The sequence below is a fragment of the Glycine max genome, chromosome 10 (genome assembly GCF_000004515.6).
Source record: "Glycine max cultivar Williams 82 chromosome 10, Glycine_max_v4.0, whole genome shotgun sequence".
Lineage (NCBI taxonomy): Eukaryota > Viridiplantae > Streptophyta > Magnoliopsida > Fabales > Fabaceae > Glycine > Glycine max.
The window spans coordinates 30,332,367-30,353,567 of NC_038246.2; the positions used below are offsets into that span (position 1 = coordinate 30,332,367).

General features: G+C 33.9%; 1 protein-coding gene and 1 long non-coding RNA gene across 2 annotated transcripts; both read right to left on the reverse strand.

The window, feature by feature from the left end:
• Positions 1-2,064: 2,064 nt before the first annotated feature.
• LOC100802716 (glycerol-3-phosphate acyltransferase RAM2) lies at positions 2,065-5,272 on the reverse strand. Its single transcript, XM_003535146.5, has 3 exons — positions 4,959-5,272; positions 3,904-4,284; positions 2,065-3,166 (listed from the first exon to the last, which is right to left on the reverse strand). The coding sequence occupies exons 1-3, from the start codon at positions 5,187-5,189 to the stop codon at positions 2,249-2,251; spliced, it is 1,530 nt and encodes a 509-aa protein (XP_003535194.1). The 5' UTR covers positions 5,190-5,272; the 3' UTR covers positions 2,065-2,248.
• A 3,091-nt stretch (positions 5,273-8,363) lies between these two features.
• On the reverse strand, positions 8,364-11,322 carry LOC100818005 (uncharacterized). The gene is made up of 2 exons (XR_416398.4): positions 11,086-11,322; positions 8,364-8,581 (listed from the first exon to the last, which is right to left on the reverse strand). It is a non-coding gene; the product is annotated as an uncharacterized lncRNA (long non-coding RNA).
• Between the last annotated feature and the right edge of the window lie 9,879 nt (positions 11,323-21,201).

Below are 21,201 nucleotides of genomic sequence, written 5' to 3' on the forward strand. Positions count from 1 at the left end.
ACACGTATTTAGAATACTAGTATCCAAGCATTGTGATAGTTTGAGGCAGCTATCATTGTCAGTTACATACGGGATTGCATTTTTGCGATATTTTGACACATCTTTTTGTCCTAGCCTATTTACATAGAGGTTAGGTTGGCTGGAGCAGTTTTGGGCTGCTATGGGCTGGTCATATAGCTTTTGGCATCCTTGTAGGGACAATGACAAATATGGATTTGATTGATCAGGTTGGCTTCACACTCTTTGTATTGCACATTGAACACTGGAACATTCTAGTAACTAGCAGCACGTTGAGGGTGGTGGATCCATTATTCATGTTGTTGATCATATTGATTTAGATGTAAGTGATAGATATCCAAGTCATTTTTAGAATCATAAAAAATATTGGCTCAGAAATTGGCAATTGCTGTAAGATTAGGTTGCTTGTTAAATGAATTAGATATGTTTAATTTTTCAAAAATCAATGAGTGAGAATTGTAAAATTGACTCTGCAGACCTTGCAACATATAAGACAGATAGCACAAGAATCAAGTGGAGAAATTCAGTATGGTGGCGGACACCAACTTGCTGTTTTAAGAACATTTAGCCACAGACTTTGCAGGTAATTAAGGCAGACTTTAATGTCCTTGGTAGTTCGAACCAATGCATTGTGCATTTTAGTTATTGACTTGGCATTTTAAACTTGATGTAATTAAGTAGTAGTTTGTTCATTAATTATTCTTATTCTTGCTAAAATTCAAGCTTGTCCATTACCATTGCTTCATAATTACTATGTTTTATTGAAATTGCATTCCTTAGGGGCTTTAATGATGTTGTGAATGGGTTTGTTGATGATGGCTGGTCACTGATGGGGTGGAAGATGTAACTATAGCCAAAAACTCATCTCCAAACAAATTTTTGGGATCCAATTACAATGCATCAATGTTTCCAGCATTTGGGGGTGGGGTCTTGTGTGTCAAGGCATCAATGCTCCTGCAGGTACTTGAAACAATTTTATGGACTCCTGCATGTTATTGGTTTTCAATTTAAATGATTTCTTTTTTATAAGATTCCTCTTTTCATCCATATTTTCTTCATATATCCATTATGCCTGAAATGCTTTGTTGTACAAATTCAGTTTGATTTGCATGGATACATATTCGGCATCTTTTGGACATACACCTACACTGTATTTAGGTATTTTGTATTAAATCCTGGGAAATGCATGTGGTGATTCCATTTAACTAGCTTGCACTATTCTATGATATATTGATATTTGTAGTGTATTTTGATATTTTTTTCCTTTTCATATTTTACAATGTTCACTTTTGAACATTGTTAATTTTTTTAATCATGAGCTAGGGACTGAATTAAGTTCACGTCATTTTATTGTTTAGATTTCTCCTTATTTGAATTCTCCCTCCAACATTGCATAGTTATTTTTGCTTACCTTTTTTTTCAGCTTTACACTATTAACCATAAATTTAAAGATAAATGTTTAATATAAGGAAGTACTTTTTATTTTATCTTATAATTACAAATATCATCTTATTTTTATTTTATTACTTATTTTAAAAATATAAAAAATTATTTTTTTAATAATATCTATATAATTTTTTTAATAATAATATTTTCATCATTTTAATTTTTTTTTAAAAAAGACATTTTAAGACAAATCTTAAAAAAACTATTTTAGAAATTTTTCAAGACGATTTTGCAAAAATCATCTTAAAATTCTCAATATTTTAAAATTTAAAAGAAAATCTAAGACGAATCTCCCAAAGATCATGATAGAAAGTTTGCTCTTTAAGACCATTTTTGAGAAAACAATCATAAAATCCTCAATTTTTTTAATATTTTTTAAAAAAAGACATTTTAAAACTATTCTTCCAAAAACTGTCTTAGAAAATTTAGTTTCTAAAATGATTTTTAAGAAAATCGTATTAGAGTTTTTAATTTTTTAAATATTTTTTATTTTAAAAAAAGAAATATTATAAGACAATTTAAGAATAAAAACGTCTTTAAATTGTATCAATTTAAGATAGTTGTTGAGAATGATTGTGGAAACTATCATTAAAAGTCCCTTCAAACCTCCTTAAAAGCGTTTTTTAGTAATGACTTCTTTTTGACATCTTCGCATACAATTAACTTTATATTCCTACAATTATTTCATTTATTTCACCAAACCCTATTGAATATCATTGTTCGATCTCCTACTTTTACCTTTCAAACCACGAAATTGAGTGTAAAAAAAAAGAAAGTACAAAATTCAGCAACCCATAACTTTATTAGCCTTCAACACATGACCCTTCTCAACCACAACCCCATCATTCCCTGCAAGTGCCCTATACTTGTCCTTCCTCGTAAACCCAGTGCACTCGTAAGATAAAGTCGCGGCAATAACCCTTTGAATATAGTTGGCCACATCATGGCTTGACTTTCCTATCGCACAAGTCAACTCTTTGGGCAACTTGTTCAAAAATGTGACCTCATAAGTAGGACTAGGGTTCATGAAGAAGTAAAATGGATCCATCCCTTTCCACCCTCGTGCGGTTGTTCCATGGAACATGCTCATGCGGTTCACCATGGCCACAGGGACTAGTTCATCAGTGAGTTCGGCGAACAAAGCTGAGAATCTAAGGAGAAATGGTTCTCTACAAGTTGTCCCTTCAGGGCATATTGCTAGGTCTCCTTCTTGGAGGAGTTTCTTAATCATGGCAGCATCGGTGGCACGATCGCGGCTAAGGCGGACGGTCTTGATGGGGGAGATGATCTCAGAAAGCCGAGAGACGGAGTAGGTGACAGCAGGGATAGGGCGACCAAGGGCAGCCGAGAGAAAAATGGGGTCGAGGAGGGTGCGATGGGAGCAGATAAAGAGAACACCAGAGTTGTTGTTGTTAGGGTTAGGGTTAGATTTTGTGACTTTTGGGGGTGGAGTGCCCTTAATTATAACGTGGACGCCAAGGGCCCAAAAGGCGTAGTAGACCATGTGCATCGGGAGGAGGGAGCCTGCGGCAATGCGAAGGCATGCTAAGGGGAAGGCTATGGGAATCCAAAGAATGGTGAGGAGGGCGATGAGGGGTGTGGGTTTTTGTACTAGCCTTCCATCGTGGAAGATTATGGGCTTTGGGAGCTTGTCGGTTGACACGGATTTCACCTCGAGTTTGGGTGGGACTATGTAACCCTCCTGCATGCATAAAAAACAATAATGACTTGAGAAATGATATACAACAATTTGGAAAAACAATTTTACAAAAAAAACAATTAAATATAATAAAGACAGATAGACACAAAAACATAATGTTGTATAAATTGTTATAAAAATTACTATATGTATATCACATCTTAATGATTTTTTGGACAAATAAACATTATTCTACACCTTACAAGAGAAAGAAAAAATAAATAAAGAAGAAGAAGACAAGTATATAGATGAAATAATGTGATAGAAAGAGGAAAATAAAGAAAAACAAAAATATTGATGAAATGTTTTAAAAAACAATGAAGTGTGTAAGACTCATTACACCATAAAATAATTTCTTTTAAATGGACATATATACGAGAGTTTTAAAAATTCAATAGCATATGGGGTGGGGGGAGATAGAAGTGATCAATTCTAAGAGAATAAGATATAACTCTTGATATCTTAGCAAACCAATACATGTGTTGGACCCATAATCAAAATCTAGTTTTACTTTAAATTTCGTAAAATAAAAAAGATGTTATCGAAGTTAATTATGGTATATATTTAGAAAAATGAATATAAGGGTTTTAGTATACTTATTTATTTATCAATAATATTGAATGAGTTTAGACATATCACACCAAATTATCTTAAATTTTCAATAATACCATAAAATTTAATCATCAAAGATATATGTTGACTAAGAACAAGAGCTAGAGTTGTGAAGATGTGTTAATTACCTTGCACAAAGCCATGAAGGGAGCATCAGTTTGTCTATCTCCAAGCCCAATATCTGGTTTCTCCTCTCCAAAAGCCTTCTTTAGGGCATTAGCTTTCTTCTTCCCAACAAGTATCCCTGGCTTGCAAACCAACCCAGTTGCTCTTCCCTTGTAACTTGCAATCTCAGTGCCCAAAACCATGTCAGCTCCCAAAAACTCCTTCAAGAAAGGTTCCACCATCACCCTCGGATTGGCCGTGAGCACACACCGCTTCCCACATGACGAGAAGACACGCCATGACTCGGGGTGAACATCACCGGCATAGAACTTTGGAAGAACAGCGCGTGCCACTGACTCTATGCTCGACACTTTAATGCCAGCCATTGAGGCAAAGATGAGAACCTGAATGCCCAAAAAAGATTAGTCAAGATGGAAGGACGTAACTAAATCTCGAATAAAAATTTAATCTTATAATCAGTCCGAAGCATTAAAGTTTGTTGAGATAATTTAGTGTCCAATTGGAAAGCCAAAGACTCTGAAATCCTGTTGGAATAAATTAACAAACACTTATAGATCGAAGAAGAAAATAAAAAGATAAAATGATTTAAACTATACATTAATTTTCACAAAAATGAGTTTTACACGCCATAAATTCTATTTAACACCTACTGAGAGCCAGATAAAATAAAGAAAATTATAGATATTGTAGGTAGTATTATTTAATAGAACGAGAAATAGAGAGAAAGTATGAGTTTTAACACAAGATGTTCGGGAAAAGTGAAGTGTTCAAAATTCTTTGTTCTAACTTTTATATTAATTATTTTTAATCAAGTTTTTCAAAAGTTTAAAGTGCATGAATTGATTTCAGCTGAAAAAACTCAATATATTTGATCTTCTAATTTTCTTCTTCAATAAGTATTCATGAAAAAATAATGTAATTATGTAGTTCAAAAGAAAAGAAAAGATGAGAACTTTCCAAAAGTGAAAGTGCAAAATTTGATTTGAGATGAGAACTCAATATATTATATCTTCTAATCTTCTAATTATGTAGTTAAAAAAAAAAAAAAGATAAGAACCTGAATGCCCGCGGACTCAGAGATGAAGTAATAGAGAAGGGCAGCAATAGGGGAAGCCAAAACATAGAACAAAAGCCTAAGAACCCCACCAGCCTCAAAGGCCACCAAAGCAAAATAAGGGAAAGAACTTCGACCTATGAGTAAAGTTCCATCCATGTCCGCAACCACCGTGTGTTGTTCCCTACCAATAGAGGTACACTTGTTCACCGTTGGAAAGGTTGAAAGAGCCATGCTATGGAACGACACCTAATTAATGTTGCAATCAATTAGTTAATGCTCTATCTTGGTATGTGTACCAAGAATTAATTAGCAACTTAACTAGCTAACTAATGAGATTGGTTGCATGGTTGTGTTTTGTGGGTACATATATATGTACACACTTGCTCACATAGAAACGTACGTGGAGAAAGTTAGAGGGTGTGAGACAAGTTTAGGTTTGGTATGAGTGATTATGTGAACGATGACAATGGTGGCTCGGACTTTTCCAAAAGCGATTGATTCATTATTGATACCGATCGATACAAACGAGGGTTTATTAATTAGCTATATATTCTTGTTTTTGGAAAGGTAATATAAGGTGGGAAATTTGGGCATGGTTTGCTCCGTCAATTTTGTCTTCTATGTTCAATTTGCCATTGCAATTGCCATAGGTTATATTCGAATATTTGTTTTGATTTGACGAGTTTCTTAATGGAGATCTGAGTACTCAAAGACCAGGAGTGCACTTTAGTGAAAAAAAACTAAAATGTAACTATAAGAGAGTTGCTATTATACCCACAAAAATCAAGTTTTTTATATAGTTATTTAATGGATAAATAATTGAATGAGTTTGAACACAAAACTTCTCAATGGCAATATCAAAATTCTTAGTTATTAAATGTTTGGGAAGTGCCATAAAGCCTCTATAACTATCATCACCGATTTAGATAAGTTAATATTGTAATTTTTATTTTATAGGGGGAAAATATACATCATAATTAAGAAAACATTAAAAAATTATTATTTTTTAATCAAGATTATAATTATATGTTATTTTTAAAGATAAATACTTTCCTCGACTAGCTTAAGCTAAAGAATATCTCTATGCACCTCCTCACTTTTAAGAAATTACATATAAATATCATAATTAAATTAATGTATATACTTTGCCCCGAATTTCGTATATTTGAACTCTCTCTCTAATTTTTTCATCGTTTTGTGATAATAATTATTAATTATTTTATAAAATAAATTGTCTCCTAACTTAGGATCCTAGATCCTCACTGATAAATAACTCTTCTATTTATAGCTAGGTATTGCTCTACTCACATACCCAGAAATTGAATTCATTTCATATACTTAAAAGAGTTCAAATTACCAATTACTTGTGCCATACACAACACAAGTGTAACAAAAAAAAAAAAAATACATAACACAAACTAAATTCATTTCATGCTATGCAAAATGCAATATGCGACACAGAAAAATGTTCTACGCGTTTTTCATGCATGGGGCATGGTGCTCATTATGAAGGAAAGCTCTTGCATTTATTATAATTGTGTTGGCTCACTCCACACGTTCCTTTCGCGTGTTTGCAGTTCTGTGATTTAGGTAAATTGGAAAAAAAAAATGTACTATATATATTACGTTTCGAATCACATGACGGCTTTTCATGTTCCATTTCAGTCCCTCCAATTGAAAAAAAAGAAAAGAATATTCTATTAAAAAAATCTCTTTCAGAAGAGGACGTTCTTTAGCTTAACATTTTCATTATTTAAACATAAAAAATTTGATATTATAATATGATATGGAATACAATTATTTTTATCACTGATTATTTTTTTTATATTAATACATCTCTAATATATATAATATAAGTAATTTGGTCATTTAAAAATAATCATCGCATAAACTTATCCTTAACTGTCAAAAGCATTATCCTTAACTAAATTATTGGTTTTATACCTTTTTCGTCTGAGATATATTTTTAATTAGAAAAAGAAATAAGTAATTTGGTCATTTAAAAATAAACATGGCATAAACCTAATTTGTGTATTATAAATGCATTTTAATTTATATAATTAAATTTCTTAAAGCATTTATGTTATTTTTTGAATTATTCTTGGATACCATTTTTAAAATTATTTTTAGTATATAATCCAAAAAGATTGTCAACGATCTTAATTGGACATATTTATCCATTGTTAATGGACAAGATGACAAACATCTCAAAAAATAAAAAACTTTCCCATGAATATTTATAATTTTATCTCAAAAATGAGATCAGGGTTTTGTAAATCAGGATTTTGAGAGAGAGTGTGTGATGATATGTGTCAGACGAGTGATAATGGTGATGACAAAGTATGATGATAAGGGGAGAAAAGCAAAACTACAGCATGGTAGGAGAAGAGGCAGATTAAAAAGAAAGAGGAAGGAGGTGGTAGCCAAGAGAGAAGAGATGAAAGAGGGAGAAAGAAACTTACAATTTGTGGTGGTTTTTAATTGTCAATATTTTTATCTCATTAAAAACATCAATTTTAAAAAATAAAGAATCAAACTAAACATAAAAAAATAAAATAAAATATTAAAAAATCATTTGGCCTATATTTAATCACAACAACCTTTTTTTTTATAGATTTTTCAGTCAACTGGATTATAACTCCTTAATTTTCCTATAAAGTGTATGTCTTTTGAAAAACTTCAAAAAAAACAAAAATAATAATAATAATAATATCATAAAAACTCTTTAAAAGACTTTATCCAATCACCCCGGAACTTAAAAGGCTAACATACATTTTTCATCTTCATAAATAAGAAAATATTTAAAATTTGTCCCTACAAAATTTACTTTAGATCAAAAACATACTAAAAATTTTACAGAAATAAATTTTAAACATTTTTATATTCACGAGGATAAGAAAGATATTTTAGCCGAACTTAAATATCATCCCCACAGACAAACCTTCTATTGTAACCAAAAGCAACAACACTTGAAGAGACAACATCAAGAATCATGGCCTGCACTTTATATGGAGCTACTAATATGTACCAACAACTCCACCATGCATCTAAATTTTTTTATTTATTTATAGGAATCTAAGATCAGTGTTATTTAATGACAGCGCTATGGCTGCCATGGCAGAATGGCATGACAGTTTTTTTGCCAACCACCATAAATAATTTGTGAAGGGAGGTCTGCCATGGCAGTGCCATAGGCCTCAACGGCATGCTTATACGGCAGAATTTTGGCCTTCCACTGTGTTCCATCATCCGCCATTGATAACATTGTCAATGACAGGTACCAAGGGAACAACTCACATGCATTGTTCCAAATGAATTAAGCTCCCTTGATAGTTAAAATCCTTGTTTATGAGCATGCCATGATTCTCTCGTGCTATAAAGATAATAAAAAGCTGACTGTCTAACTGAAATCTCTAGCACACAAGCCAATTAAGTAACTATTCTAATCATAACAAATGAGATCACTACTTAAGTTATAGATATACAATTTCATAAACAGTGACAATTGTTATTAAACTGATCACATAGTTCATTGGTTCATGTCATGTAGTCCTCAGTGGAGGGGAAACCAATATCACCCCATCTCCCCTAACAAACAGAAAAGGAACTGTACGCTTTGTAGTCTGCAATAAGAAGGAAAACAAAAGATCATCCAAAGAAAAGTATCTTCAAAATATATGTAGCATGCATTTGCCTTCAGTTAGATAAGAGCAATTCAATGGTTTATGCAGATTGGAAATTGTAAAATACACACTCAGCATTTCCTAGATATGACCAAAATTCCAACAGATTGTCTGTGGTGCATAACTGTTTACAAAAGACCAAAATTTTCTTTATCCAACAGAAAGTCAGTCAAGCAAATAGCTCTGCACACATTTCTTAGCTTCCAAGTTCTGAAATAATAAGGCCAATAGAGGCCAAAAAAAAAGAAAAAAGCCTAGTCTCATTTAAGAAATGCCCAAGAAGTGTCCAGCTTTATTGTACATTACTCACCAATAAGCACCTTATTTGGCCGTAGTTATTTTTACTATCCACGTATCAAACCCAAAAGTGTTGGACGTGAGGAGGGGGCCGTTGAAAAAATCCAAGTCCCACATCGCTAGAGATAAGGCCAAGATAAAATATATAAGTGGAATCCAACCCTCACCCTATGAGCTAACTTTTGGGGATAAATTAGGCCGAAAGCCCCAAACCAACATTCTAAGAATTTTCAAATGATGTTTACATAACCAAACTTCATTCAAACAATGTTTCTCCTTAACCTTTAATTAACTTATAAACTATAACCAGCTCTTCATAAACGGGAGCAGGTAATCATGGTTGCTACCATTCTACAATGCTTATTAACATAAAAATAATCTAAAATTATTCAAATTTGCCAGCAATGATTTCCACAGTAGTAACAATTTCTTCAACATCACCAAGAACAATATTAAGATGCTGATCATAAGCCTGCAATTTCACACAGTACAAAATGAAGAGAGAGGAAACGCATATCAAGTCATCAAAATTTTAAAGATCAAAATAATCACCCAGGGTCTGTTTACAAATTATGAAAGATGAGACGTGAGAGAAAGGAAATGGAACGAAGCATATAAAAAAATTCTAAAAGAATTCTCCTCCCCTTAATTTTACTTAGGCAACCTAAATATAAAGCAATGTATATTTTCTATATATTGCCATTTTATTTGGAAATAAAAGTTTATTTTCAAGAGGAATCATAATTTTTAAACAGATTTATATTAAATAGGCAGCATTTATCCCTAGTTACGACAACAAATTATTGGCTATGTGGCAGATAAATGATTTAGGAGAAAGAAAGACAAGTCTTGCCCATGTGTACTAAATACGAATCATTTAACAAAATTTTAGGGGAGAGTGCTAATCAGATCCAAATTTCATCCCTTTAAGGACTGTTCCTCTTTTAAACAAAGGAAGACAACTTAGAGACTCCCAAAGTGATAATGTCTTATTTTAGCTTAAGTGAAAAATTTAGACAAGTTTGATCTATCAGGTAACTCAGTACTTCTCAATGAAGATCCAAGAATGCTTTACGCTTTGCACAAAAGATGGGAGAAGCAACAGAATAGAATTTAGATCTAAAAGTTAAAAACTCAGTTTAATAGTTTGTAGTCATCAGTCATGTTAATAATTAAGTAAATTAAACCATTAGGTAGATTAGACACAGTAGTTAGCAATGAGTTACAAGTCAGACAACTGAATTGCTCTGGCCGGGATGATATAGAGGTTGCTTCCAGTTCAGCAATAAAGCACATCATAAATTTATACAACCTTCATTTTCAGTTTTCACATTGAAGGTTTATGAGTTTATCTCATCTGTCATCACCCATCTTCATAACAAACCGAAATCTTAAACCTATGCAGTTAAGATATTTCTCATAGTTTATAGATATACTTCCATCAAATGAATAAGAAAGATCAATGACAATGGCATGTAACTGACTAACTGGTAAAAATCATTGTGAACTCAGGTTATTTTCAAATAGGAACCATTCGGTTAATTAAATGACAACTCGTGACAATATTATAGAAATGCAAGAACAGTAAATAAACATTCGCATAAAAACACCACACCAACCCCACAAAACGAACCAGATCAATGTCCTAGTTTAAGCACTAGTTATAGCCCTAAAATGACCTTTACAAAAACCCAAATCATTTCAATATGTTACAGCAAACTAAAAGTAGCATAAGACAAACCCCAAATAGTTCATTTACATTTATCCAATCTTTTAGCATAAAGTTCTTAGTCCACTGAAACTAAACAAATATTAAAAACAAACAACTCACACTTAACCTTTTCTCATCCCAAACCTGATTATCTTAATTCTAATTCAAAACACTAATTTTTATTCAGCTACACAATTTGGAACAACCCATTATTCTTACATATTGTACATCATTGAGACAGTCAGAAAGGTACAAACTTACAACAATTCTAACCAACCCATCTTTCAATTACATTGAAATCAAGTTAAAAACTGTAAATTTTCCCTCATTGAGCGCCCAAAACATGCTGTGCGTAAATGGGTATTCAAAAAAAGAGTGCACGAGCTGAAAGCAATAGAGAAATTCATGAAAAGAAGAAAAAAAGATTGAAAAGTACGTGAAGTTTGCCGCGAAGCTCTCTGTCAGAACGGAGCTTGACGTAGATACGCTCGTCGAGGCTAAGCCATATGAGATTCAAAGGCTCCTTCACAGCGCTCTCTTCTTCTGAAGCCATCAATTTACTACTTCACTCTGTTTCTTCAGTGCTTGTGTTTATGTTCTTGGTTCAATGTTTTCTCAGTGAATTTTATTTTCTTGTTCTTTCTCTTTTATTTAGGGTCTACCATATCCTTTTAACATAATAATTATTTCTTCTTAGGCAATTATTGGCTATATCTTTAATTTAGTGAATATATCTTTGATTATTCACGTGTCACATAATTATTGGTCGAAATAATATAATAGTAGATCACCTAATAATTTTATAGATTGGAGACTTAGACATCATTTAAAATGGTTGCGGGTTTTTTATTTTTGAGTTTCAAATCAAAACATGTTTGACAAAAATGGATCTAAATAGATTTTTAAATCATTTTTGAAACTTTTAAATTTCTTTTCAAAATCAAGAAAAAATGTTTTGTGAATTTGATTTTTAGTTTAAAAAAACATAGATTTCTCACATTTGATGATAATATTTTTTTGTTGTCACCATCACCTCCATTACCACCATCGTCACTGCTACTACCACCACCTTCATCATTGCCACCACCACACCACTGCCAACATCACTATCGTTGTCACTGCCATAACTGACTGTTACCACCATGACCACAAGCACCACTACCACCACCATTATTGTGACTAACATTATCATCACCACCAACATTGCTTCCACCACCACTATCAATGTCATTATCACTGCCTTTGTCACCCCCCACCACCTCCATCACCGCCACCATAACCACCATCAATGACGTCACAATAACCATCATCACACCGCCACCACTTGGTGCCACCATCAACACCACTTGTCGCCACCAACATCATCATCACCACCAATATTACTACCACCATCACTATCAATGTCATTGTCACCACCACCACCATAGTTATCAAAATCTCATTTTTACTCATAGAATCGTACGATTATACGATTCCACTAAGCCTCTGCGAGTTACAACGTGTGCAAAATCAAAATCTGAGTGGACTCAATCGAGTTTGCAGAGACTCGAGTGAGTTAACGTAGATTCACGAGTTTGCAGGTTTAGGAAAAACCAAGACAACGTCATTTTGTTTGCTTCATTTTTCTTTCTTCCTCATCACTTTGTGTCGGCACCGTGGTGCTGCTTATTTTGTTTTTCTTTCTAGTTTATTCCTCCTCGCTTCACGTTCGGTGCGACTGTGCGAGGGTGCGGTTGTGTGACGATGTGACTGTGAGACTACGAGGGTGAAGTGTGAGTGACCGAGTGCGTTTTTCTTCCACGACCATGCGAGTGCGACGATGAAAGGAGTTAGAGTCACTTCTCTATTCTGTTTTCACTTTTCAACCTTGATCCACCGCAAGACCGCGATGGTGAAGTACAAGTGCGACGGCCTGAAAGTCTGAGACTAGGTTTTTTTTCAATTCCTTGTTTGTCTTGAATGAAATCTAGCACTACCTAACCATTGTCTATTTCTTTGATTCTGATTCTGTTAATGTTAATGTAAACTTGAAAATTTTAGAGGCCTCTCTTTTTTAGTTTTTGGAAGTAGATTAATTACTAATGATATCCTTGAAAGAGCTGTTAGGAAGGATTTTGGAATTAATTCACTCACCATAAGTTGGAGTTGCTGATGTGATGTGATGTATTTTGGAAACAGGTTTAATTCTCCTCAAAATTGTAAAAATGAATATATAGATAGTCTTCTGTCTTTGTAATCGTTGTTATATTGTAGATTGGTGCATTTGTTATTTGGAGCTTTTGGAAGCATAAGTTTCGTGATCTATCAATGTTATTGTGCTAGTGGTCTTTAGTATCAATTTCTTATAAGAATTTGTTAATTTTAATTGGAATTGTTAATTGTCACATTTTATTTTGAGTAATTAACCTGTTATCTATTGTTGCCACTTGCCAAGTTGTTTTGTTCTAAGTAGTGAAAAGTTTAATCATGTAAATTTGCTTTGTGAGTCTGATAACTATGATAGTTTATAGTTTGTAGGCATGATATTGTTCTTGTTTGGCTAAACTTTCTTAGAATGAAAGTTTTACTGAGAATTTATGGTTTGACAATGAGAGTTGCTTGGATTTCTTAATGTTAGCCACTGGTTAGTTTTGGTGACGTATTTGCATGGTTGGATTTGTAGCTTGCTAGCATAGCCTTTAGGATATTGTAACAGCTTACAAGTGAGTTTCATTTGATGCAAAATGAAAAATGACACGATATTCTGTGTCTCAAACATTATTTGTGGCCTTCCATATTTTTGTGTTGATCTGGTAACTGAACTTTTATGACGTATTTCTTGTTTGGTAGAGTAAAAAAGGAAGCCGACAGAAGCCATTCGGGGAGGAAGGTAATATGTTTTTGCTTTGTGATTTTATATCTTTTTTCAGCTTTTATTTTATGGTTCTTTTTCTTGAAATAATAGTTGCAGTGGCATTAGGATGAAATGAGTTCCATCCCAATTAGTTATAGTTTAATTTTGGGTTTCCATTGGTAACATTAGAAATTGAGATTATTTGGTTTGCTTTCTCTTTATGATGATAAGTGATATTGATAAAGGGCTATCCAAAAAGCATAAGGACCTAGAAACACTTCATGAGTTGAAGGGTCCAATGACAAGGTCCAAAGCCAAGTTTCTACAAGAACAAATAGCCAAGAGGATCAAGGATGGATTACTCATTAAAGGTAAGGAAGGAGAAAATCACAAGGGGTTGAATTGAAGCACGTTGAAGGCTACTGAATAGCTCACTAAGCCACATCAGCTCGCTTAGTGCAATTCCAACCAGAGGAGGAATTGGGCTTAGCGCGAGATGTTGGGCTTAGCGCAATTTCAACTCAAGGAGACATTGGGCTTAGCGCAAACCTTCAGTGTGAATTTACAAAAATTCTTAATTCTCGTTTATTTGTGTAATGGGCTTGAGCTTCATGTAAATAGGTTTTATTAGAGGCTTAGTTATCTTCATGAGCCTAGATCTATAAATACTCAGAAACTCTTAATTGTAGGGACATTTTGCATAATTGAAATTAAGCTTGTGCTTAGAGAGAGCTTAGCCTCTTCTTTGGTTTTTGACTTAAAACAAAATTGATTCTTATCAAGGAAGCTATTCCTTTGTGGTGAATCCTCTTTTGACTTATCGATTCATCGCGGATCATGGCATCATTCTATGCATCTTCTCCATCTTTTATGTTTTTCTATCTCGTGCCCTTTGAAGGTCAACAATGGTGTTCTTGAATTTGCTTCGGGAATGATCCGAACCAAGTATTCATGGCTTAGATTGCATCGTGTGGTAATCAGAGCTTGAATCCAAAGAGCAATTCGAAATTATATCCATCAATTAGGTGCAGTTTTATTATTTTCATTTTTCAGTTTTTCTATGAGAAACTGATCTTCATTTGCTTCTTGTTTGTTTATGTTTAATTGTGCGTTTCTTGTGCATTTTTGAATTAATCTTGCATGTGCCTTCGATTTTCCTATCTTTTTGTTGAATTTGGAGTTGATTTGGTCATAATATGAGTTTAGGTTGTTCTTCATGAAATTCATAGCACTACTGGAAAAATTGTGAGTTTGAACCAAAAAAAATTGTTGGAGAGTGTTGGGGCATTTGCACAAATATAAAAATTTTTTGGTCCTAAAAGAGAAAAATATGAAGGGCCAAAGTGCAAAAGGCATAAATATTTTGGGGTCAAAATGAAAATTTCAAAAAATCTAAGGACCGAAGTGTACAAAAAAGTTTTAAAAAAATTGCAATCAAAATTTAATAGCCCTCTCTCCTAGTGTGTGTGCTTATTGTTTCTTTTTAATACTTTCATTTTTTTTTTGGCATAATTGCAGTGGTCTATGCTCAGCCAATTTTTTTTTTTTGAACAACAATAGAGAAGAAAATTTTGTAATTCTTATATCCTCCAATATGTCTTTCTTTGGCATTCCTTGTTGAGTTGTGCTTTCTTTTTGAGCTTTTACTGTTTGCCTTCTAAACTTCCAAGGTTTTGTCTTAGAGTTTTCTTTCTTCTTTGACCTCTTAAGTCAAGTTTGAATTTGTTTCATCTTTCACTTTGGATACTCCTTGAATTGAAATCTTTGGTTGATCTCAAGGGCTGAAGAAGAGTTAGATTGGAAAAAGACAAGAGTGAAAATTATAGAAAAAGTCTTATAAGTGTGAAACACGAGTGTTGAACATTGTAAACACTTAGTGAGTGGTAAGGTCCAATATTTTTTTTTACTAACCTTTTTCTTGTAGCAATGGTTTTCGAAAGTGATAGTGATCCACCTTCCCCTAGATCCGCTAAGCTAATGGCTTCATTGGCTAAACACATGGATAAGTTGCAAAGAAATGTTGAGTGGAGGATGGGGAGAGATTTAATGAGATACAAAGAAGCACTCAAGAGTTGAGTGGGAGAATGGAAGACCTAGAGAGGAGTAGGCATCATCAACCACCCTATTCTTCTCAAGGGAGTGATGATGACTACGAAGAAGGTAAAAGGCATATGCATAGGAGGAATAAGGATGGAATGGATGATGTGAAGGTCAAAATTCCGACGTTTCTAGGTACTTATGATCCGGAGGCTTACCTTGATTGGGAGATCAAAGTGGACCAAATTTTCAATTGCAACAATTTTAGTGAAGAAAAAAAATGCAATTGGCTAGCTTAGAATTTGAAGGATATGCATTGGTGTGGTGGAATCAAATCCAAGTGGATAGAGAAAGATTGAGAAGACATAGAGTGGACACTTGGGTGGTCATGAAGAGAATCATGAGGAAGAGATTTGTCCCACTTCACTATGTAAGATAAATGCATAACAAATTACAAAGGCTCTATCAAGGAAGTAAAAGTGTTGATGATTATTACAATGAGATGGAGATTTCTTTGATAAGGGCTAACATTGAAAAGACTAATGGGGCTACAATGACTAGATTTTTGAATGGATTAAATAGGGACATTCAAGATGTTGTAGAGCTTCAAAACTATAATAACATGGATGAACTTATATATAGAGTTGTGAAAGTGGAGAAACAATTGAAGAGGAGACAAACCTACAAGAAGACTTCATACACTTATTCGTCTTGGAAGCATAAAGACACTTCCAAGAAGAAGGGTTCTTCTTGACAACATCTTGAAAGTAAGTCTTCAAGAGGTAATCCTACTTCTCCTACTCAACCCCCTCCCAATAAATCTAGTTCCATTAAATGCTTTAAGTGTTTGGGAAATGGTCATATTGCTTCCCAATGTCCTAACAAAAGGACCATGATTGTGCTCGAGAATAGAGAAGTGGATAGTGAGTCATCTAAGAGTTCTCATAGTTCCTCTAGTGAAGGAAAGGATGATGGTTTTCTTCCATCGGAAGAGGGAGATCTTTTGATGGTAAGGAGACTCATGGAAAGCTTGTGCAAAAATCGAGATGATACACAAAGAGAAAACATTTTTCATTCTAGATGCTTGGTGAATAGAAAGGTTTGTTCTCTAATCATTGATAGTGGAAGTTGTAAAAATGTTGCAAGCACTAGATTAGTGGAGAAGCAAGGTCCAAAGCCAAGTTTCTACAAGAAGAGATGGCCTAAAGGATCAAGGATGGACTACTCATCAAAGGCAAGGAAGGAGAAAATCACAAGGAGCTGAATTGGAGCATGTTAAAGATTATTGAACAACTTGCTAAGCCGCACCAGCTCGCTAAGTGCAATTCCAACAATTGGGCTTAGCACGACTGTCTGGCTTAGCACAATTCCAACCAGAGGAGGAATTGGGCTTAGCGCGAGATGTCTGACTTAACGCAATTCCAACCCAAGGAGAAATAGGCTTAGCGCAAAGTGTCTAGCTTAGCGCAAACCTTCAACATGAATTTATGAAAATTCTTAATTCTTGTTTACTCGTGTAATGGGCTTGAGTTTGATGTAAATAGTGCCTTCTTAAGACTAGATCTATAAATACTTAGAAACTCTTAATTGTAAAGACTTTTTGCATAATTGAAATTAAGCTTGTGCTTAGAGAGAGCTTAGCCTCTTCTTTGGTTTTTAACTGAAAACCAAATTGATTCTTATCAAGGAAGTTATTTCTTTGTGGCGAATCCTCCTTCGGATTATCGATTCATCGTGGATCGTGACGTCGTTGTCTTTGTCTTCTTCATCTTTTCTATTTTTCTATCTTGTGCTCTTTGAAGGTCAACAATGGTGTTCTTGAATTTGCTTATGGAATGATCCAAACCAAGCATTCATGTGGATTGTATCAGATATGCTACCGACATACTCTCTACAATACTCCTTTAAAATACTCTTTATTGATGTTTGTAATTTATTGGAAATCATTAATTTAGGTGGATCATACATTAGAATTTAATCTCCCTTTTCTTTATTGGACTCATTCACTTTGCTATTTTAGGGTTGAAATATTTACTTATGATTTTATATATAAGAATATTAATATATATTTTTAAATTGAGTAAACTCTTACGAGTTTATGATTTGATTCTATGAGTTGAGTTTATGGAGTCTCCATGAGTTTACGTAGAATCGTGAGTCTGACAACCTTGACCACCTCCATTACTAACAATACCTTCGTCACTGCCGCCACCACCAACATCTTCGCCACCACTAATATCACCTTCATCAAGACCACCACCACCACTAATGTCATTTCCATTGGCTACCACCACCATCATCGCTGCTGCAGCCACCACCACATCATCACTGCCACCATCATTTGTATTGCAACCACCACCAATGTCACCTCCACTAATGTTTTTTTATTATAAATACCCATCTTGTTATTTCCCTTTGTGACTCTTTTGCGAGATAATATTTCACATATTTGTTAGAAAGAGCCTCATAGAGGAGTTTGAAGGCATTTCTTCAGAGAAGATCATCTTGCCAAAGATCTTGCAGTCGACATCATAAGATGAGCACCATGGATTGAGCTTGAAGATTTTTCATTTACACAATAATGTGTATTCATTCCATTTCTTACATTTTCATCTTAGATTTTGGTCTTGGTAAGGGTTACCAAGAAGGTTGTTGAGATGTAGGGTTCAACTCAAATGTTTTCTCTTCTAGGGTTCAAGGGAATAAGGGTTATGATAGATATTTGTTTGTGCATAGTGTTTGTAAAGTGATTTCTCTATAGGGATTGTTCTAAAGGTTCTTAGAGCAAATTGTATGTAGATTCTCTTTAGAACTCAACCAATATAAAGCCTTGTATTGATTTTCTCTATCCATTATCTTGTTATTGAGTTTATCTTGATATTGAATTAATTTGGTATTTGCAATTGTAATTGAATAAGTCATTAAAACTATGTTTTTGAACAACAAGGGATTGTTTTTCTTAAGCAAGATTATCCTTGTGATAAAATATTTTGAGAAAAACCTTGATTATTGAAGAGGGTATTTAGATTTGAATTGATTCCATCAAGAAAATTCAAAAAGTTGAGAAATCTATTCAACCCCTCCTCTCTAGATTCTCGATCTAACTAACAAATTTCTCCTATGGTAGACCCTAAATAAAAGAGAAAGAACAAGAAAATAAAATTGATTGGAAAAAAGTGTTAATGATAAGAGAAAACATTGAACCAAGAACATAAACAAAAACCTACATCGGGGATGTTATTCCCACCAAATATATTTGGATTTCTCAAAAATAGCCTTGACAAAATATGATTTTGTGACCAAAAATATTAAATAAAAAATCATTTTCGTTACACATACAAATTTGGGGATACATTTGGAGTGCACAATGAAATGTGGTTATGTTTTATATTTCGAGCAACATAGTTATGGTTTCATTGTGTATTTTCTATTAATTAACAACATACATGCGATGTTGTTGTGTTTTTTCAAAATCACAATGAAATCTTACATTTTTTTTTGTTATATCTGTGTCTCTCTCTCTCTCTCTCTCTCTCTCAACAAGCTTCAAAGACTATTTGTGAATACTACTATCCTTAACATGTGTGTCAAGGCTTATAATGATATGTTGTATCGTGAACAATACCCCCATTTAAATTGGTGGAATCTAAACCATCAATTTAGTTGCACCAACGATTAACTAACTAATTACAATCTAGAAAAGGTTTGAACATAAATTAAGTAACTAATTACTTTAATAATTAACTGACTAATTAAATATTCACATAATTCAAATATATACTTCTAAGACTTAATTATTAAAATATAATACTAACATTCAAATAATTAAAATATTTAAATACTTACATATCTAATTTTAAACAATAAACAACCAAATTAATTAAGATTAAAATAAACTAAATTAACTAAATGTTGCAAATCTAATTTTAAATAAAAAAACAAAATTAAAAATATACTTATCATGTTTCCACTATGTTTCAAGTTTTGGATGCATAGCAAAAACAAGATTTCACTATGTATTTGATTTGGAATACATGGTAAAATCTTGGTTTTGCAATGTATCTAATTTCATATACATATCAAAAATGAAATTTTATTGTGTATTTTTATGCAACAAAATCCTATTTTTGTTAAAGTTAGGATTTGGTGGGAATGGCAGCTCCCGATCCTATCTCTTATGGCCCATGTCATAAGTTTGTAAATCCACCCATAGGATCTAGTTTCAACTGACATCCCCCCATTGAAAAGAACTTCCATGTCTCAGCTTACGTCTCTGATCATGGGGTGGTGTTGGGATACCCTTAACTCTTTCTTTCCCCCTCCCCATATTTGCTCCCTTATTGCTTCTATTCTCATTCCCTCCCCCAACATGGAGGATGCCCTCTATGGAAAGGCTCAAAGGATGGTAGCTTCTCTATTAGGGACCCCTACTCCCCCCTTTCCTCGGGTGTTTACACTGCTCAGACCCACTCTAAAGACATATTTGACATGGTTTGGAACTGGCATGGCCCACAAAGTATCTGAGTTTTCCTTTGGAAACTCACCCATGACAGGCTTCTTCCTAATGCCATGAGGAAGCACAGGAAGATGTCAAATTTTGATATCTGTCCCAGATATGGAAACTACGTAGAAGACACCATGCATTCCCTCAGAGATTGCAAAGAGGTTAGGGAGTTTTGCTCCAAATTAATTGATCAAAATCACTAGGCCAAATTCTTCAGCCTTGGTCTTCATGGTTGGCTAGATTTTAACTTGGGGAATAACAACATGGAAGCCCCAGTGGATACCTGGAGTTCCTTCTTTGAAATCATTGTCAACCACCTTTGGAAATAGCGTAACCAAATTGTCTTCCAAAGATACTCCGATCTAGATTCTAGATTGTTACACCAAATCCTTTCTCAAGCTTGGTTGATCCATAAGGAGTCTTCCAAAAGAGCTTCCTCTAGCCACAAAAAGGGTTAACCATCAGGATTCTACTTCCTGGAAACCCCCTAGCTTTCTGACCTACAAATTTAATGTTGATGGTTCTTATAAATCCAACTGGGCACTGTCTCCTACAACAACATCATTAGAGATAGAAACAAAGAGGTTTCAACCTAGTTCAATAAGAAACTTCTCCCTTGTAATGCCTATTGGCTAAGTTATGGGACCTTAAATCCGGTATCCAATTAGCCAAAGACATGAACCTACAATCTATTTGTTTTGAGACCGATTCCCTTACCTCAAGTGTATCGTCCATGTTGATGTATGCTGTAATTCAGTTAGTTAGTTAGGAGTTAGTTAGTGATTCATTTAGAAGTTAGTTTGACAGCTATGAAGTTTGTTATAGCTACATGTGCAGTGTGTATAAAAATATAATAGTGATCATCAATGAGAAGTATGAGAGTGCATAAGTTTTAATTCAGAATTCTAAGTTTCCTCTATTTTCTCTCAATTAATTCCTTCATCATCTTCTCTTATTCTCTAACATAGAGTGAATGAGTGCATAGTGTGAATGTGTGTGAGAACTTTATTGCTCCAAAAGTCCAAAGCATTAAATCGAACTTGAGGGAGATGGGTTGGGCAACTAACCTCGGTCATCAAGGAAGTTATTCCCTATCTGTTTTCAAAGAACCTTCCCATGTTCTCGCTATTGCAATTGCGGATAATGCTAGTGGTGGGGCCTTAATGCGTTGTAGTTTT

What these genes read in the sequence shown, in the direction of transcription:
- LOC100802716 (XM_003535146.5), bottom strand. Translation starts at nt 5,189, where the DNA reads ATGGCTCTTTCAACCTTTCCAACGGTGAACAAGTGTACCTCTATTGGT. An exon ending in CTGAGTCCGCGGGCATTCAG is followed by an intron (nt 4,285 to 4,958) that starts GTTCTTATCTTT and finishes TTGGGCATTCAG; the next exon opens with GTTCTCATCTTTGCCTCAAT. An exon ending in CCTTCATGGCTTTGTGCAAG is followed by an intron (nt 3,167 to 3,903) that starts GTAATTAACACA and finishes TTATGCATGCAG; the next exon opens with GAGGGTTACATAGTCCCACC.